Source organism: Lissotriton vulgaris, chromosome 2_2, assembly GCF_964263255.1.
Source record: "Lissotriton vulgaris chromosome 2_2, aLisVul1.2, whole genome shotgun sequence".
Classification (NCBI taxonomy): Eukaryota; Metazoa; Chordata; class Amphibia; order Caudata; family Salamandridae; genus Lissotriton; species Lissotriton vulgaris.
The window spans coordinates 220,746,157-220,763,456 of record NC_141688.1 but is presented as its reverse complement, the minus strand read 5'-3'; the positions used below and the strand labels follow the sequence as shown (position 1 = coordinate 220,763,456).

General features: G+C 50.6%; 1 protein-coding gene across 6 annotated transcripts in view; it reads right to left on the bottom strand.

Moving 5' to 3' along the window:
* CAPRIN1 (cell cycle associated protein 1) overlaps positions 1-17,300 on the bottom strand; it is a 497,978-nt gene that overhangs the window by 180,089 nt on the left and 300,589 nt on the right. For all 6 annotated transcript variants that reach the window (XM_086959577.1, XM_086959579.1, XM_086959581.1 and 3 more), the window contains exon 12: positions 3,782-3,843. In XM_086959577.1, the coding sequence (XP_086815703.1) occupies positions 3,782-3,843 (62 nt within the window). The remainder of the gene's footprint in view (positions 1-3,781; positions 3,844-17,300) is intronic.

Sequence of the window (17,300 nt, the reverse complement as noted above, 5' to 3'; positions counted from 1 at the left end):
TTTCAATGGCGTTGCATTCCCAGCCTCGCTCTGAAGTCTCTTCTCTATCTCATTTTGAACGGCTGTGCGTTTCTAGCCTCGTTCCGAGGTTTCTTGGTTTAACTAACGGGACTGGACCTCGTAGCCCGAGAGGTTAGGTCCCCGTTTACCAGGTGCCGGACCCCGTAAAATATTGATACCTATGGGAGTTCTACTTACTGTGACGGCACAGATTATCTAGTAAACACGGAAATCGAACTTCTGAACTATTAATCGGATCAGGCTCTAGGCAAGTGGCCATCTTGGAACAGGACGCAGTGCTCGAAGAGACGAGCGATAGAAACCCACCAGTCTCGTAGAATTACCTTTGTATGTCTGGCATTTGAGTCTGTCGCTTCTGTTCACGAGCGTGATGCCCCAATGTAGTTTTGCTGTTTATTTCTTAAAACGTGTAACGTACGTATTATCCATCATCAACCGCTACCCCGTTTAAAGATGTTCACCTATGAGTTGTATACGCTTTGTTTTTTTTACATCTGCACGTGCAAGTAATGTTGCAACGTCACACCGCAAAGGAGGTGACACGCGAGGTCAAGGTTTTCTCCATGGTAATGCAAAACAAGCTGATGAGGGAGCTAGGCTAAGTAACATGAAAAACAAGGGTTACCCAACACGACCACCTTTCTCAGAGGCAAGGCAGAAATGCCTCGGAGAAAGTGTCGTCTTTTTCCGATTCGGGAGCGTGGTTTACTTTCTTTCCTCTGCCCATTGGCTGGAATTTTACCTTCCAGCCAATGGGAAGAGGAAAGAAAGTAAATGGAAAGAAGCTTAAAAAAACTCCCCTGAATCCGAAAAAGACAGGGCTTGAACCGAGTGACGCCCCTCTCCTCCAGAGGCTGGCCTCAGTTTAGGAAGCCTGTCAATGGAGAAGAGGGGCGGGTTCAAGCCCCCTTACTAAAAAACATTAATTCTTCGGAGCTCCACCCACACTGCTTACAGCAGTGCGACGGAGTCCTCGACCTAAAAAAGGGAATAACACCACCAAATTGTTAGTTACACTGTGCATAGAAGTTACTACACGGCAGCAACAATTTTGCGACTCAACTCCGCCTACACCATTAGTCCAATTAGGCTCTTAACTCTACCGTAGGAAACTTGATTTACATAATATATCATAATATACAGACTATAAAGCACTCAAGAGAAATCCTCCAAACGACTTACGAACTAGAGTGTGTTTTTCACGCTTAATGTAATGGAGGATCAACCCCCCAATAGATGTAGGCCCAAGCGTGTTCTGTAATTAGGTGTGTAAATATCCGAGCACATAGAAACCCTTGGGCATGAATGGTCCCGCTCCTTTCGCGTTCACTGGCCCAGGCCCGGTTCTGAACTCTGGCGGGCAGTTAATCACTAAGAGACGGGGCGAGTGAATGGTGCCGCCGGGACAGCTGGACAGGGTGGAGGCTTGGGGGTGGAGGTCGCTTGAGAGAATGCGTTTACTAGAGAGCTTCGTAAGGACGCTAACAATAGCTAAAAAGAGGGCTGGGAAAGAGCAGGGAGGCGCTGGGGTGGGCAGCAGGTCTCTGATAGGGAGGGAGAGGCAGGTACTGAGAATGTGCAAAACGGAAGAGTTAGTGGGAGGAGAGAAACAAGATGGCAACTGGGAGCAATTAATCAGATGCATTGTTTGTGTCTATTTTGGATGATGCACTCACATTCTACGGTCTGCTCCCCCCTCCCAGCAGAATTGGTTCAAACAAATTGCCAATGAGCACATTTATTCAAATGGAGGGGGCAGCAAAGGGCAACGACAGTGCAGACCGAGAAAGTAAGCAAGGGTTAAAGCAAGAGGCAATTTAGAAACTGTGTTGAATTAAATACACACAGGGACACTCTCTCAGACTGCCTGTTTCGAATGCCAGTATTGAGTAGAGCGCAGTCTGCCCTGCTGAGAAATGGCGGGTGAGGGGCACGAAACTGAGGCCACAAAACCAAGTGATTTGCCGAATATCACTTTTTGGTGAAGACGGTCAGCCGCCACTAGGTAGGTCTCTCCTGCAGTATCTGTAATAAGCCATCAGAACAAATTATTCGTAACAGAACAAATTATAAAATCAACAAGAAGAACTTGCACATATTTTGCCCTAGAGGCATTCCTACTTTCAGGTGAAAAAGCATCGACTAGACGGACTTGAAACTGACACGTTTTACTATGGCCGATCAACCCAGCGCCATGCTCCATCTACACCGTTGGTGAAAGATTAAACCTTGAGGGAGCTGTCTCGCATAATTAAGGTTTTTGTGTTTGCAGCACACTTGAGGGAACAGATTTAGGCAGTGGCCTACACATCACTCAACAGTTCCGATTTAGGATTGTGAAGTCAAATCACAGATGTGGCGGCGGAGGAAGCGGTCGGCTATATGTAGCCTATTAGACAATTTGGACGATGCAGGCTATAGTGTTCATACACGCTCACTGGAATACTTTATTAAATGGATTAGAATTAAACGAGCATGGTCAGCAAGTAAAGGGTGTTTTCAGTGGCGGTGGTGCATAGCAATAGGAACTGTAAATATGGCAAGTTGGTTACAATGTTTTACTGTAGAAACCTGCAGAGCCAAGTAAACTTATCCCGCTACCAGCCAAGAATCGCCGCCAGACCTTACTAATGCATTACAAGCCTGGTACCTTTAGACTCTACTACCCCCTTACTAGGGGCCTACCCTTGTTGAATTACGAGCCACACTTCGCCCTGCCTAACGGACTAACCTTGTGGGTAACTTTTGTTCCCTACTGCTCTTCGGCCTCGGAGAAGCCGGAGAAAAAGAAAATAATGGACCCTGCGACAAGCGCAGCATCAACAAGAAGTCTCCTGTTCTTTGCCAAGGCCGGTCGCATCACCCAGGACTCACGGGTGCTGCCGGGAATAAAAGGTACTGGAACTAGAGCCGGAAGTGACGTGCACAGAATTAGCCGAGGCTGTGCCATAAAGTGGGGTACGGGGTGCATTGCCTCTTACCTGATACTTTCTGTGATGCAAGACAAAGAAGTGACGAAGAAGCAAATATTTCACATTTTAAATGCGTACCGAGGCAACAAATAGTGCTTAACACTCTTTCTGATATGTTCTTAAAAGAAGATACCACCCTGCCGTGGCAATGGAATAGCTGCCCTCAAACCTCTTGTCCGCTGGCGCGAAAGTACAACCACAGCTTTTACCTTACGGGAGCGAGCACGATAATCACGAACAGATGGCGCTGCTGCTCGCTCCCGCAAGGTAAACACCGTACACGCACAAGGGCTCATTAGAAACAGTGTAAAACATGCACAAGTTTCCAATAAAGCCCAGAGTGATTCCAAGCGGTCACTCCAAAGTAGCGCTTGCGCGCAGCATAGGCGAGACCTAAAGACGATTCAACCACACAACTAAGCGTAAACATTGCTAACCTTATTTTAAAGCTATTTTACAATACCAGGTATAACAACAGACCTTGGTGATAACTAGTGTTCCAACTGTTCTGAGCAGTCTTGTTGGATGGTAAGGATTTTTACCAAAGGTTGTGCTATTTAGTCCTCTAAAGGGTGACATACACTGGTAAGTTGCATCTTTTAATGGCACCTTACAAATTCAATTTCCTTAGACGACTTACTGTGTCTAGACTAATGTCACTTCTGCCTTTGTGGGAACCATTGTTTTCATCTGTTGCAATGAAAATTACGATTTAGCTAGAAATCATGGCTAAAAATGGAGTCAGCGAAAAAAATTATAACTTAAAAATAGTAATGCTTGGCTTGTACCTGTGTAGTCTCTGGCTGCAATGGAACTTGGTTAGGCTGCGGAAGTCTGGATTCGGCATGCACTGAAAATGAAGTAATTGGACATTTCAATTCCAAGTTATCGTACAAGGTTAAAACATTTGATGATAATGTAACATCAAAAGGTATTCTGCAGTCAGTGCACACTGATTGTAGTGCTGCATTATCTTTATACAAATAGTAAGACAACTTTAAGGCCCACAATGTCTGCCTTAGTAAGAAAGGAAAACGTTGATTGCCTGCAACATGCTCTCGAATGTAGTCCATGCACTTGCTGTCATCTAGCCTTCAGTTTAGAGTACTACAAAATGCTCTTTGGGGTGGGCATTGTAGTTTATGCACTTTGTTTAGTGTAGGAAGGTGGCTCTCTATATAGTGGACCAGAAAGAGCAACACTGTGTAGAGAGTACGGGCGACCCTTTTCGGTTTATAGGGGTTGTCATTAATTATCTCAAGGTGCTCCATTTTGTAGTAGTGTGTTCGAGCAGATCAGGACGGTCTCTGTGCTGTAGTTATGAGGGTAGTTTTGAGCATTTGTTGGACACGCAGAGTCAATAAATGAGACCCACTCGGGGAAGAAATTTGAGACAAATTTAGAAAAATAACATTTTTATATTAATGTAGACACAAAGATCACTACAATCAGATAAGCACTGAGTTTGCGGTTTTAAAAGATATCTTAAATACAGCTGTCATCCTGGAGGGATGCGCCTCAAAAGCAAGAATGTTATCCTATGGGAGAAACATACTGCATAGGTATACTTGCAATCGACTGACAGGACTGTTCGGTTGGACTTTAGGTAAATAGCAGTTTTGGTTTACCTGCCCTGGTGTGTCTGGGTGCAGAGGTGATGGTTGCAAGAGTAGCTTTGAACACTACACTTCTAGTCAATGGGGAAAAGTACCTGTAAGAAAAGAGGCTGCAAGAGGTGACCTGAGTACATGTTCGTCAGATTCAAAAGGAGGGCCTGGTTCTTGAGGGTCTCCGGGACAAGGGAGCACTGTTGGTTGGGCGGAATTGGGCTTGGGGGCTTGGGTGGTGTTTTGTCTGGCAGGTCGCTTGAGTTGGAGGCTCTCACTTTTGGTGTCGATCTGGAGATGGGAATAAAAACAGGACAGCTGGGCCACACTCAATTCAGGCCTCTGAAGTGGACGTCTGCCGGTCTTGGTGGTGTTGGCCTGCAGATTGGGCAATATGCCTTGGATGCTACAAGGGCTCCGGTACACTATTTATTTGTGCCGGAGGGTCTAGAGTCTCTAAACTTGCTGGAGAGACGGGGCTAACCTCTGGCAGATTTAGGAACCTACTCCTGGGCTGCTGCATCGGTGGACCTGGTGGTCAGCAAATCAGTTAACCGAACTTTGAGGTGGGTTCCTGCAGGTAACTGGCTCCTCCACTTTAAGGGGATGCTGACTGGTTGGTGAAGCGCCTGCAGCCCTCCAAGGCTTTAGGCGGATGCACAGCTGCAGGACGGGTTGGGTCTTTGTAATTGTCGAGACAACAGCAGGCAGAAAGGTTTGGCACCAAATTTGGTACTGGTCCACAGTGAGTTTTCAGCTCTTTGTCAGTCAGACTAATCTCAGTTCCTGGTGTCAGGGTGCCACCTAAATACTGAATTTAGGGGGTTCACAATAACATTGCATGCAGTGGTGGTGTAGACTGTTGCACTACCAATCTAAGAGTTGCAATAAAGATTTTTGTTGCAGTTAAATTAGGCAGTCCATATAATTTGAGTAATGTGGTGGTACCTCTCAAGGTAACAGACATCCCAGTGCACAAGATGCCAGCTCAAACTAAAATCCAAACGGATGATAGTCATATTAAGTTAAATAAACAGTTGTTGTACCTCGGCACTCAATTATGTAGCACAGAAGCAAGTGCTTCTATGAAAAGAGAATAGTCAAGCTACGACCTTATTACAGACTCACAACTTCACGATGATCAGAAAAGGGCATATGATAAACTAGGCCATTATATAGAGAACATCCAAAGACTTAAGATATTTTTGCTGTTTTAATGTCTGGTTGACACAAATCAAGTTAATCCGATGTCATATTGTCAATACAAATCATGTAGTACGGTATTTTAGAGTTCACAAAATTCTGGGACACTTTGTTGAAAGTTCTTTTGTGTAGAAGTCCCAAAAGGAATACAACAGGCAGTCGACGCGCGTTTCGTTACTCAACAGTAACTTCCTCAAGGCTTAATGGCTATTTCTTGAATGAGAAGCAAGATGCGCAATAAGGGCCAATTTCCAAAGAAAATAAAGAATGGTGAACCTTTAAAGAGAACAGGCCTCTCTATCTTTAGTTACAGATAGATACAGTAAAATGGTATGGTCCTTTCACAAAAACATTTTATGTTTAGAACTTCTAGTAGGTTGGAATACGATCAGTCGACAGCCATGTAGGGGAGTGAAAGGTAATAAATCTATATAAAAAAAGACACTAGAAGTCTTGTAAGACAAAATTAAAGTTTGGTATGCTCTTCAAAACTGCCGCATAACCTCGTAATTGCTGCCAACTGTGGAAAGTATTATTCTCGTTTCATAGAAGCACTTGCTTCTGTGCTACATAATTGAGCGCCGAGGTACAACAACTGTTTATTTAACTGAATTTAGGGGCTTAAAGGGAGTGTAAAGTAGTGGCAAATGGGCTACTTTTCTCGGGGTTTAAAACACCTCCCTATAGGACATTTTGTATGGAGTGGGCATAATCCTGTCCCGGAGTTTCTAAATCCACGAAGCACACGCTGGTGGAATCCTCCATTCTATGTTGACTCCAGATAGCCCACCTTAGGGGTGTAAATAGCCTGATAGTGAACACACATATAGACTAGCTAATGCTACTGCCTGTCCTGGTGCGAAATGGGCCTCAGGGCAGGTGGTGTGCCTCAGGTCAGGGCATTCCACAGGTCTGGAGGAAGCTGGGGTCGCATATCAAAGGTAGCAGGGGCTTTGAAGCCCCTGATAGGATCTCACCTGCGAGGGTCAGAAACCTGCATGTGCTGGCTGGCTGGTCGACAACAGCCAAAACACTAGAGGGTGGTAGGTTTTGAGGGGTTACTTCTAAGGTGCCCACTGGGTGCATGTATAAATAAATCCACCACATGTGTTGGATACTGTAGGAAGCTGACTGTATATGGTATGGCACTAGGTGGTTATAACATGAACAAAGTTAGGGGCTTCCTTAAAGTGTATGGGCTAAATGTGAAACCCAAAGTGCTGTATTAGTGGTAGTGTGGACGAGCAGCCGTGGGCCTAACAGGGTGGCTGTCCTCAGGAGATCTGGTCTTTGTTGAAGAGCAGGCAGGCCTATTCGGGATTCTGAAAGTCGATGGACAGGAGTCTTCTTTTTTTTTACAGAATCTTTAAAGCTGGAGACTGCTGGTACGGCTGGGACCAGGTCAGTAGTCTTCTTCACTCTTGGCTGCATGGCGTCTTCATCCTCCTTCGTTGGTCATAGGAATCTAGTTTCTAGGTCTGAGGGAGCCCTCTCACTGCTAAATTTAGGAGGTTTTAGGGGAGTAGCAGGTAGGGCCAATAAGCACCTCACCTGGGGTGACTAGTATTTTGCCACCCTCCTGTGTGATGGTGCATAGACCTAGCACTGATTTGAGGAGTCCCTTATCTTCAAGATGGAGGGGACTGGAAAATGTTCTTAACTACGCCTACTCCACCTGAGAAGTGGTGTTGACAGAGGTGGGAACAACTCCTAGCCTCTGAGTTCTCTCTCCGGTTTTCCTGCCCAAAGTGGGGGTGTAAACAGAGGGCTGCCATCTACTGGTAGAAGCTGAGGGTCATATTACAAAGGCGGCAGGCCTTTGCAGCTTCCCCTGCTCCCATCCTGGAGGAGGTGTGACACATCGGCCCAGGGTGTGCATTGTTTGTGGTCCAAGAGAACAGAGGAACTCCGTCCAGGGTCCAAAACATGTCTGTGTGAGGCAGGCTGCCTAAAGCCAGTCAGTGCCTACACCAGGGTAGGTAGATTGTCAGAGGGGCCCTCTGAATACGCTTTAATACATCTCACACTGGCATCCGTGTGGATTTATCACAAGGAGCTGTTTGGTACTCAACACTCCTAGTTTCAGTGAAGCGATGATGGTGCTGGGGAACTCTAGTTGGTGAGTTTCCAGCCCATGTACTCCTTATAGCCTCCTTGGCACTAACATGACTTAGGAATTGACTTAAGAAATGTAGGAGCATATCTACTCATACAGATATGCCCTCACCGGGGGTATAGTACACCTGCCTTAGGGCTGTAAGGCCAGCTCGAGGGATGGCTTACCTATACCTACAGGCAGCGCTGGCTGAAATGGCACACAGGTAGGGTGCCATGTAGACTGTCATTTTTCCCTCACAAGGACATGCTAGGACAGTTGCATGATCCTAGTGACGGAGAGTACCAGGCGGCCAGCTACAGGTTTGAGGCCCTAGGTACCTAGGGTACCACTTACTAGGGCTTTACATGAGCAGAATTACCAATTGTGGATATGTTTTAGAGAAGAAGCACTGACACAGGGGAGCTGGTTAAAAGGGACCCTGTGCACTGCAATAGAAACTACAAATACCTAAGCAAAAAAAGTGGAGGCTAACCATGTCAAATGAGGCGCTTTCTTTCTCACAGATAAACAATAGATATTCAGTGAAGCCATCATGTAGCTGTGGAACTACTTTTTACCAGTATCCAGCAAATGTGAAAAAGTGTCCTCTTTTTGCATAGTTGCCCTCACGTTTTACCAAACTGCTGATGTACTTTGACTGAGTGTGCCCTGGATTCCTGCCAACCAGGTATCCAGGGCCTATGTTTTTTTTCTAAACTGCATTGCGACAAAACCCAATTGGCACTCTTTGGACACACGTCACTGCCTTGTAAATGGTACCACATGTACTACGGGCACTATGGCCAGGGAAGTCCTAAGGGCTGTAGCAGTTCTTGTGCCACCCTTAGAGGCTATGTACCTTTACACACACACACAGCCATTGCAGGCTGCGTGTTTTGGTGCAGAACAAGGTGAAGAGTCGACATGGCACACATTGTGCCATGCCAACCCACTGCCCTGGCACAGGTCAGCTACCTCTCTAGCTGGGTGCACTATACCAGTGGTGAGGGTTAAGGTTCATAAGCCCTGTACCCCTACAGTGTCTAAGCCAATTCTTAAGACATTGTAAGTGCAGTAATGCCATTAAGAGTATATGGTGCAGGGTGATACGTACTCCACAGCATCATAATGGATTTACAGCAATCTGGGACATTTGGTGTCAAAATTCTCAGCACGTTAAACCCACATTGATGCCAGTGTTGGATTTTATGAAAAATGCACTCAGATTGTATTGTAATTGCATTTATATGGCGCTTACTACCCCTGACGAGGCATCAACTCGCTTTTTCTGCGAGTAGCAAGCTACACCGGGACCCATAGAGGATTAGTGTTGAATTAGTATAGTGAAACATGCAAGTACATTTTAAGTGGTGGATAGGTTAGTCAGTTATTTGGATTTATAATGACAGCAGAAAGACAGAGGAGGAGAAAGGTTTGTATTTATATAGCGCTTGTTACCCCTGATAGGGTGTTGACGCACAATATTCAGGAAGCCATAAAAGGATAGTGGTGAAATAATGAAGTAATTTAAGTGGTGGATATTATTTTTTTATTTTTTTTTTTTAAATATATTTTTATTGCAGGAATCAGTACAACAATACAGTAGCGACCAGCATCATATTATAGCCAACTCGTACAAGATATAGCCCCCCGACCCCCTTCCACAGTATTGCTATACAGCCAAGCGGCCCATATTCCTGGGGTTGGGCGGCGAATGTAGCTGGGGTCGGTAGGATGCTGGAGCTGGTCCGGATAACACACTGTCCGTCATCTGCTTTTCTAAACAAACCCCAACCCCCAAAAAGATACCCCCCCCCTCAAACTACCAGTCATTGTGAAACTCCCCCCCCCCCCCTCCCCCCCACCAGCAGCGCCAGGGAGTTTTATCACTGTAGGATCCACTGCTTGACCCTCGGGGAAGGTAATAGTGCTGTTAATGCTAGTGTCTAACGGGACTCGGGTCTAGTTGCTTCTTCGCTTTCGGAGTCGCTGGGGGTACAATAATCCCTGAGGGCCTGCACCAACGTTTCCCATTCCAACGCGGCCTCCTGCGCCTTCTCATTGCTTTGCCTCCAAGCCAACTGATATCGCAGCGCGCTCTCACCCGCCGCCCATTTCAAAAGTTCACCGTGCCATCTGCTGCCCGTAGGACCAGCGCGTGCCTTCCAGTTCCTGGTCACCTCTCGCTTAGCCAGTAGGAGCCCCAGGTCTATAAATTTACTGGTGATTTTATTCCGGGGGGTATGGGGGAACCAGTGCAGAAGCCCTACCGCCGCATCGAACGATAAGTGCCTCCCCGTCACCTCTTCTAAAGTCGCCGCCACCTCCTGCCAGTAGGACGCCAATCCGGGACAGGCCCATAGCATGTGTAGGAGGTCCGCCTCCTGAGCCGGGCACCTAGGGCATTCCGCCGAGGCTGTGGCAAAATAACGCCTGATCTTAACCGGGGTCAGGTACGCCCTATGGAGAACATAGTAGTGGACCAGTTGGAAACGGGCGCTACGTGTACCCTTCCATGCTCGCCTCACCAGCTGGGACCAGGTCGTCTCCGGGATCTCCCTACCGATATCCTCTTCCCAGCGGGACTTCAGTGTGGTGAGAGGGACCAACCCCTCGGTAATCAGCCTGCCGTAAAGGCAAGTGACCGCCTTCACTGTGCCCGCCGACATCATTACATACTGGCACACCTGAGACAACTGAGGTTCCTCTAGTCCGTTTTGCCAGTACGCCTGGATCACTCGCACAATGGCCGAGTGCAACAGAAAGTCGCCCCGGGGGATCCCAAAGCGGTCAATGAGATCCTGAAAGGACAGGAGCACTCCGTCCTCATATAGGTCCCCGACGAGCTGTAAACCCGAATCCTCCCAGTCCGCCAGTCGCGACCAGTCCCCTCCGTGGGGGAGGGCCGTCAGCATCCCCAATGGTATTTCAGGTGCCTATGGGGTCCGCAGGTGACCTCTGTTATGAGCCCGATTCCAACAGAGTCGGATAGTCCGCTCCTCCATCGACAGGTCCCGAAGGACTAAACGCTGTCGCAGTGCGATAAAGGAGAGGACGTGCCTGGCTATACCCGTCCCTCTACCGTCTTCCGGGCCTCTGAACTCCCTGGCTATCTCCTGGGTGTACGTCTGGAGCTGCGCCGCCAGGTAGTACTTCTCAAAGTCCGGCACAGCGAGCCCCCCTTCGTCCTTCGGCCTCATCAGGGTAGTGAGGGCCACCCGCCGCCGGCCCGTGCCCCAAAGGAACCCGACCACCATAGAACGCAAGCGGCGAAACGTAGCCGGTGGGACCCAGATCGGCAAAGTCCGAAAGTAATACAATAGTCGGGGGAGCGCCACCATTTTGAGCAGGGCGATGCGTCCTGCCACGGAGAGCGGCAGCGTGGCCCAAAAATCCATGCTGCCTCGGAGTGCTCGTATGCAACGGGCAATGTTTCCGTCTAGGAGGTCGGGCTGGTCGTGGTACACAAATACCCCAAGGTATTTAAAGCAGTCGGGTTCCCATCTGATCTCCCTGCTTAGCGCCGGAGTGGGGACACCCCTACGCATCGGGAAGAGGCAGGTCTTAGACCAGTTCACTCGTAGGCCTGAGACTTCTCCGAACTCCGTTAGCGCTAATTCCGCTCCCCGTAATGCGTCGACCGGGTCCTCCAGGAAGAGCAACAGGTCGTCCGCATAGAGCGAGACGTAATGCGGGCCCGCCGCTGTCCATAAGCCCGTATAGTGGGCTCCCGAGCGAAGATGCATCGCTAGTGGCTCCACCGCTAGTGCAAAAAGAAGCGGGGATAAGGAACACCCTTGCCGCGTGCCACGCTCCACCGGATATCGCGATGAAATCAAAGGGCCTGATCTAACTCTGGCTGAAGCGGAAGCGTAAAGAACTGCTGTCCACTTGATGAATCCCTCCCCGAGGCCGAATTTCCGCAATACCGCGCTTAAGTAGTCCCACTCCAGGCTATCAAACGCCTTCTCCAGGTCCACCGACAAAACTACCGGGGACGGGGCATCCACGAATGGTTCCCCCAGCAAGCGAAACAACCGTCGGATGTTCATGGTCGTATTTCGCCGTGGTATGAAACCGGCTTGGTCCTCGTGCACTAGGGAGCCCATATGTCCTAACAGCCTCGAGGCCAAGATGCTGCTCAGTATTTTGTAGTCCACCGTCAACATTGAGAGGGGACGGTAGGACCCCGGGTCAGACGAGTCTCGGCCTGGCTTGAGGAGAGGAACCACCAACGCCTCACACATCGAGCCGGGGAGGCGACCCAGCCTCTTCGCCTCCCTGTAGACCACCAGTAAACGAGGGGCCAGAAAGTCAGCATAAGCTGCATAGAACTCCACCGGTAGGCCATCTAGGCCCGGGGTCTTGTTCCTCGCCATCCGTTTGATGGCCCCGCGGATCTCCCCCAAGCCTATGTCAGATCCCAAGGTGTCTGCCACTTCCTGTTCCACTGTGCGGAGTTCTAGCGGGCGAAGATAGTTATCGAGCCGGTCTGGGTCACGCGCGGAGCGACTGCGGTATAAACATTCATAATAATGCCGGAAGCAAGTAAGAATCTCCGGTTGGGTGCACACCTCGGTCCCATCCGCCCTACGCATCCTAGTCGTCGTTTGGGACTGGCGCGTAGGGTTGGCCAACCACGCCAGTAACGCGCTCGACCTGTCGCCCTCCGCTATAGATCGGACCGTGTAGGCCTTATAATCGAAACAGCGGAGCCGTTCGACCTCCACCGCCACCTTCTCCCTCGCCTCTACCGTTTGTGTTTGCAATTCCGGGCGTCCGGGTCGGCTAATTTCGAGCGCGCGGAGCGTTCGGTCCGCTGCGTCCAAATCAGCCAGGATAACACGCCGCATGCCCACCCTCTTAGAGATACAGTACCCCCTCACCACCACCTTAAAAGCGTCCCATTCGAACGCCCTAGTACTCGCGGAACCGCCGTTGGATGCAAAATAATCCGTGATTCTCTCCCCTAGGTCTGCCTTGAAGACACTGTCCTCGAGGATCTCGGGGCGCATCTTCCAGGTGGGTACCGCTGGCGTCCCAGGGAACCAGCGAATGTCCAGCAGGAGGGGGTTATGGTCCGCGATAAATACTCCGATCGGACCGCTGCCGAGACTAATTCGGACGAACCAAGAAAGCCATCCAGTCTGACATGCAGCTCATGAAGGCTCGAAAAGTACGAATAATCTCTAGACGCGGGGTGATGCGCCCTCCATATGTCCGTCAAACCCCAGCGGGTCTGCCAATCTTGTCGGCCCTTAGCCGTCCGCCGGACCGGGGAGTCGGGGAGCGGGGGATGCGAGCGGTCTATGTCTACATCCACCACGGAGTTAAAGTCTCCCCCCAGCAGGAGGGGACCGGTAAAAAAGTGGGCCAACGAGCCCGATAACCCGGAAAGGAAGGCAGTCTGGTCCACATTAGGGGCATACACACAGCAAACATTCAAGTCCCTCCCTCCTAGCGTGCCTGATATGGCCACGAAGCGCCCCTCTGGGTCCAACACTGTCCTCGTGACCTGGAAGGGGACTCCTGCCCTGATCCATATTAGCGCCCCCCTGGCATAAGCAGAGTACGTCGTGGAGAAGACCTGCCCTCGCCACCTACGCTGAAGCGCCGCCCCTTCCGCCTTGTTCAGATGCGTTTCCTGCAGCAGCGCCATTTGCACTCCCCTACGCACTAAATAAGCGTGGACCTTGTGACGCCTAGACATAGTGTGAAGCCCCCTCACGTTCCAAGTAATACATTTCAAGTTAGCAACATCAGCCATTGTCCCAAAGTGTTCTTGCACAGTCTCCCCGTCCGGGTCCCCACAAAGAAAAAACATCAATCCTCCCAGCGCTGCCGGCGGCCATTTTCCCCAACCAGAACCAAACCCCCCAAAAACCAACAAAACCCCCTCCCAACCACCCCAGAACAGGACCCAAACTGCACCATCTAGATCCCATCCAAACGTCTACGGAGAACAACCCCAAAAACCCCACTAGTCCTACGGTCGCCACCGTAGGAAGGCCTTATGGGCCAGGTGCGGGCTGAGCGGAGGCAGTGGGCCCTCGTCGCCCAGGCTACCAGGACTACAATAAGCCCCCCCGTGTCAAAGTCTTTCGGGGCAAGAGTAGAAGCCTCCCAACCCTCCCTCTCCCATTGTCAGCAGTAAAGAACGGCAGCCGCCTCCCCCCTGCCGGGCCCCCACCCAAAACAAGGCAACCTATCCCGTTACCCTTGTCCATCCAAAAGGTCCTCCACCGATTTCGGTGTGATCACCGGTGTGTGGGTACTGTCTGCCACTGAGTCTTCCGAGTCCGATGGTGCCCCCTGAGCACCCGGGTTTTCCTCCTCCTCTTCGACGTCTTCGCCCCTCGCTCCCGACAGTTCCGACAGAACTTCCAGCACTCCCCTCCGCTCAGATGATGTCTCCGCTGTCGAGGGTCCTCCCGTGCGGCCGCGGCGGTTCCTGACCCTTTTAGATCGCCTCCTTTGTTCCGGCTCCTCCGCCTGATGGGTCGGGGCGTTGTAACCATCCTTCCCTGTCCGGTACAGTTCAAGCCAGTCACAGGCCTCCTCCGGGGTGTCGAAGAACTGGGTTTTGTCGTCGACAATGACTCGGAGCCTCGCGGGGAATAGGAGCGAATATTGGATGCCCTCACTCCTGAGTTCACGCTTAACCGCCAGGAAGGAGAACCGCTTGCGCTGCGTCTCGTAGGTATAGTCAGGGAAGATATTCACCTGGCTGTTTGCAACCTGAAACGGGCCATTGTGTCTGGCGGCATTTAGGATCAGGTCCCTGTCCCGGAAATGTAGTAACCGCGCCACCACCGGCCTCGGGGCTCGTCCCTGCTGTGGGGGCCGCGCTGGAACTCTGTGGGCCCGTTCCAGAGTGTAAAAGGAGGACAGGCCCTCCGGGACCACCGTGTCTCGGAGCCAGGTCTCCAGGTAGCGCACCATATCACCTTCCTCAACCTTTTCCGGCAGGCCCACCACCCGAATGTTATTCCTCCTGTTTCGGCCTTCCGCATCCTCCGCCCTCCGTTCGAGGGTCTCGATTCGGGACATGGCATCCTTTATCGTCGCAGCCAGGGTTCTCTGCGCAGGTTCGATAGTCTTCACCGTGCTCTCCACCTCCTTGACCCGGTCCGAGAGTTTACCGTGGTCTGCCCTAAGGAGGCCCAGGCCAGTCGCCACCTGGGCAATGTCTTGTTGTAGGGCCGACCGAGTTGCCTCTATGGCTTCCAGTACGCGGTCGAATTGTTGCTGGAGTGGTGCGCCACCAGGTCTTTTAGGATCTCCACGTTCTTCCTTGTCCTGGGCCTCAGAGTCCGAGGTGGCCTGGCTGGATCCCTTGGCTCCTTTAGGTTTCCCCATGCTGCCAGGGGCTCTCCGCAAAGGTCCCGGAGTAGTCGCCTCCGTGTGCAAATGTCCAGCACGACCTTCCCGGGGTTTCGCCCTCCAGTCCGGAATGGGCGATCTCCTTCTCCAGAGCCTGTGGAGACTCCGCCGTTTCGGCTCACGCCACCGCCACGGCGTCCGAGGGCACCGATAAGGGGGCGGAGACACCCGTCTCCGAGTCGGGCAGGCCCGTTCACCCACTATAGCTCCGGGGGAAGGGCCACTAACTCCCCCGGCTGTCCTGTGGCGCCCGAGTGTCGCGCCATCCATGTAGTTGGGGCGGCCAGGAACTCGCAGCTAGTTGCGGAGTCGCGGTGCCGACCACTGCCTAGGACTGAGTGCACCCGTGCCCGGTGACGCGTGGGCACCCGCCCGGTCGTCTTAACCGAGTATGGCCCCGCTGTAGAGGGTCCGAACCAGCCAATGTCCAATGTCTAAAACAACTGAGGCTGGTGAAGCCGGGCGACACCAGCGAGACCTCCTCAACTCCGTAGGTTCGATCAAGGGGACAAAGGGGTCCGGGCGCCATATTGGGTCGCACTCCGCCACTCCGCAAACTTCGGCATTTCTTCAAAGCCACCTCCGTCCAACCTCCACCAGGGCCCTCGGGAGGGTGTCGTCGCCTCGCTCAACCGAATGCGGGGTCTGGGGTGCCCCATAGCCTCCGATGTTCAGGATAATTCCGGGCTCAGTCCCGGAGCCGAGCTCTCAGGCGACCATCGCCATCGGCGCCCAAGCCACGCCCCCAAGTGGTGGATATTAGTCAGTTATTTGGAGTGAGAAGGATAGCTGAGGGATAAAAGGGGAAGAAAGGTTTGCATTCATATAGCACTTGTTACCCCTGATGGGTGTTGAAGCGTTTTTCTGGCGAGTAGAATGCCACTCCGGAACCCATAAAGGATTAGTGGTGAATTAGTATAGTTGAATATGGAATTTGAGAAGTGAACATGTTCGTCTGTTACTTTTGATTGAAAAGGATAGCTGAGGGATAAAAGAGTGAAAGATGTTTTTTTAGCAGTAGGAGGAGGCTTTTGGATGAATAAAAGGGAGTTTTGGAGGGGAGGATTCAGAGGGAACAGATTAGAAAGGTTTGTTTTAGGGGATCAGTATTGTAAAAGGTGTCAGATGATGCAATGAGGGGTAGAGTAGGAGAGAGTCTAGAAAGGGTTATTTTGGGGAACATAGTAGGGGTATGGGATTTGGGATAAAGGAGTGTGGATGTAGAGGACTATATTGATAAATGTACAGGATGAGAGATAGGGTAGTGCATTGGAAATGCTAAATTAGAAGAAAGTGATAAATATATAGATCCATAAGTACCATAAGTTTGTGGACGGTGTGGGCTGGGTATTGCTAAATGGGTTAATGGGCAGCATTTCTGGCCCTGGTCAGTCTCGAACAGGCTCAAACAGGCAACTGCCCTTGTCCTCTACGCCCTTAGCCTCAACGCCCGAGCGGAGACGCCCTTACCCTGGCCTTTAATAGCCTTAGTAATCAGGTGATCCCTTAAGCCAATTAAAACCTTAGCCCTAACACTATCCAATCACAACACTAGCCCTGAAATCTAGAACCAATAGAAGAGGACATTCCAGACACTCCTATCCCTAGTCCAAGCACCAAATCAGTTAAAAAACCCTGATCTCCATGTCCAATAGAGGCCCTAGCACTACCAGTAGTCCCAACCCAAGTCCAAGCAACTAATGGCACAGGAAGCCCTAGTCCCTACTTCCAAATAAAGGTCTAACCATAGCCCCACCCTAATCCCAACAACCAATAACATAGGAAGCCCTAGTCCCTACTTCCAATTAAGGTCTAACCCTAGCCCCACCCTATTCCCAACAACTAATAACATAGGAAGCTCTACTTCCTACTTCCAGTAGAATCCTAACCCTGGCCGTAGTCCCAACCCTACATTTATTGAATCACAGACTCAGAAACCAATCAGAACCCTCAAATACCCAAACAATGAGGACACTAACCCTAATCCAATAGAAACACCAGATACAACCACCAATC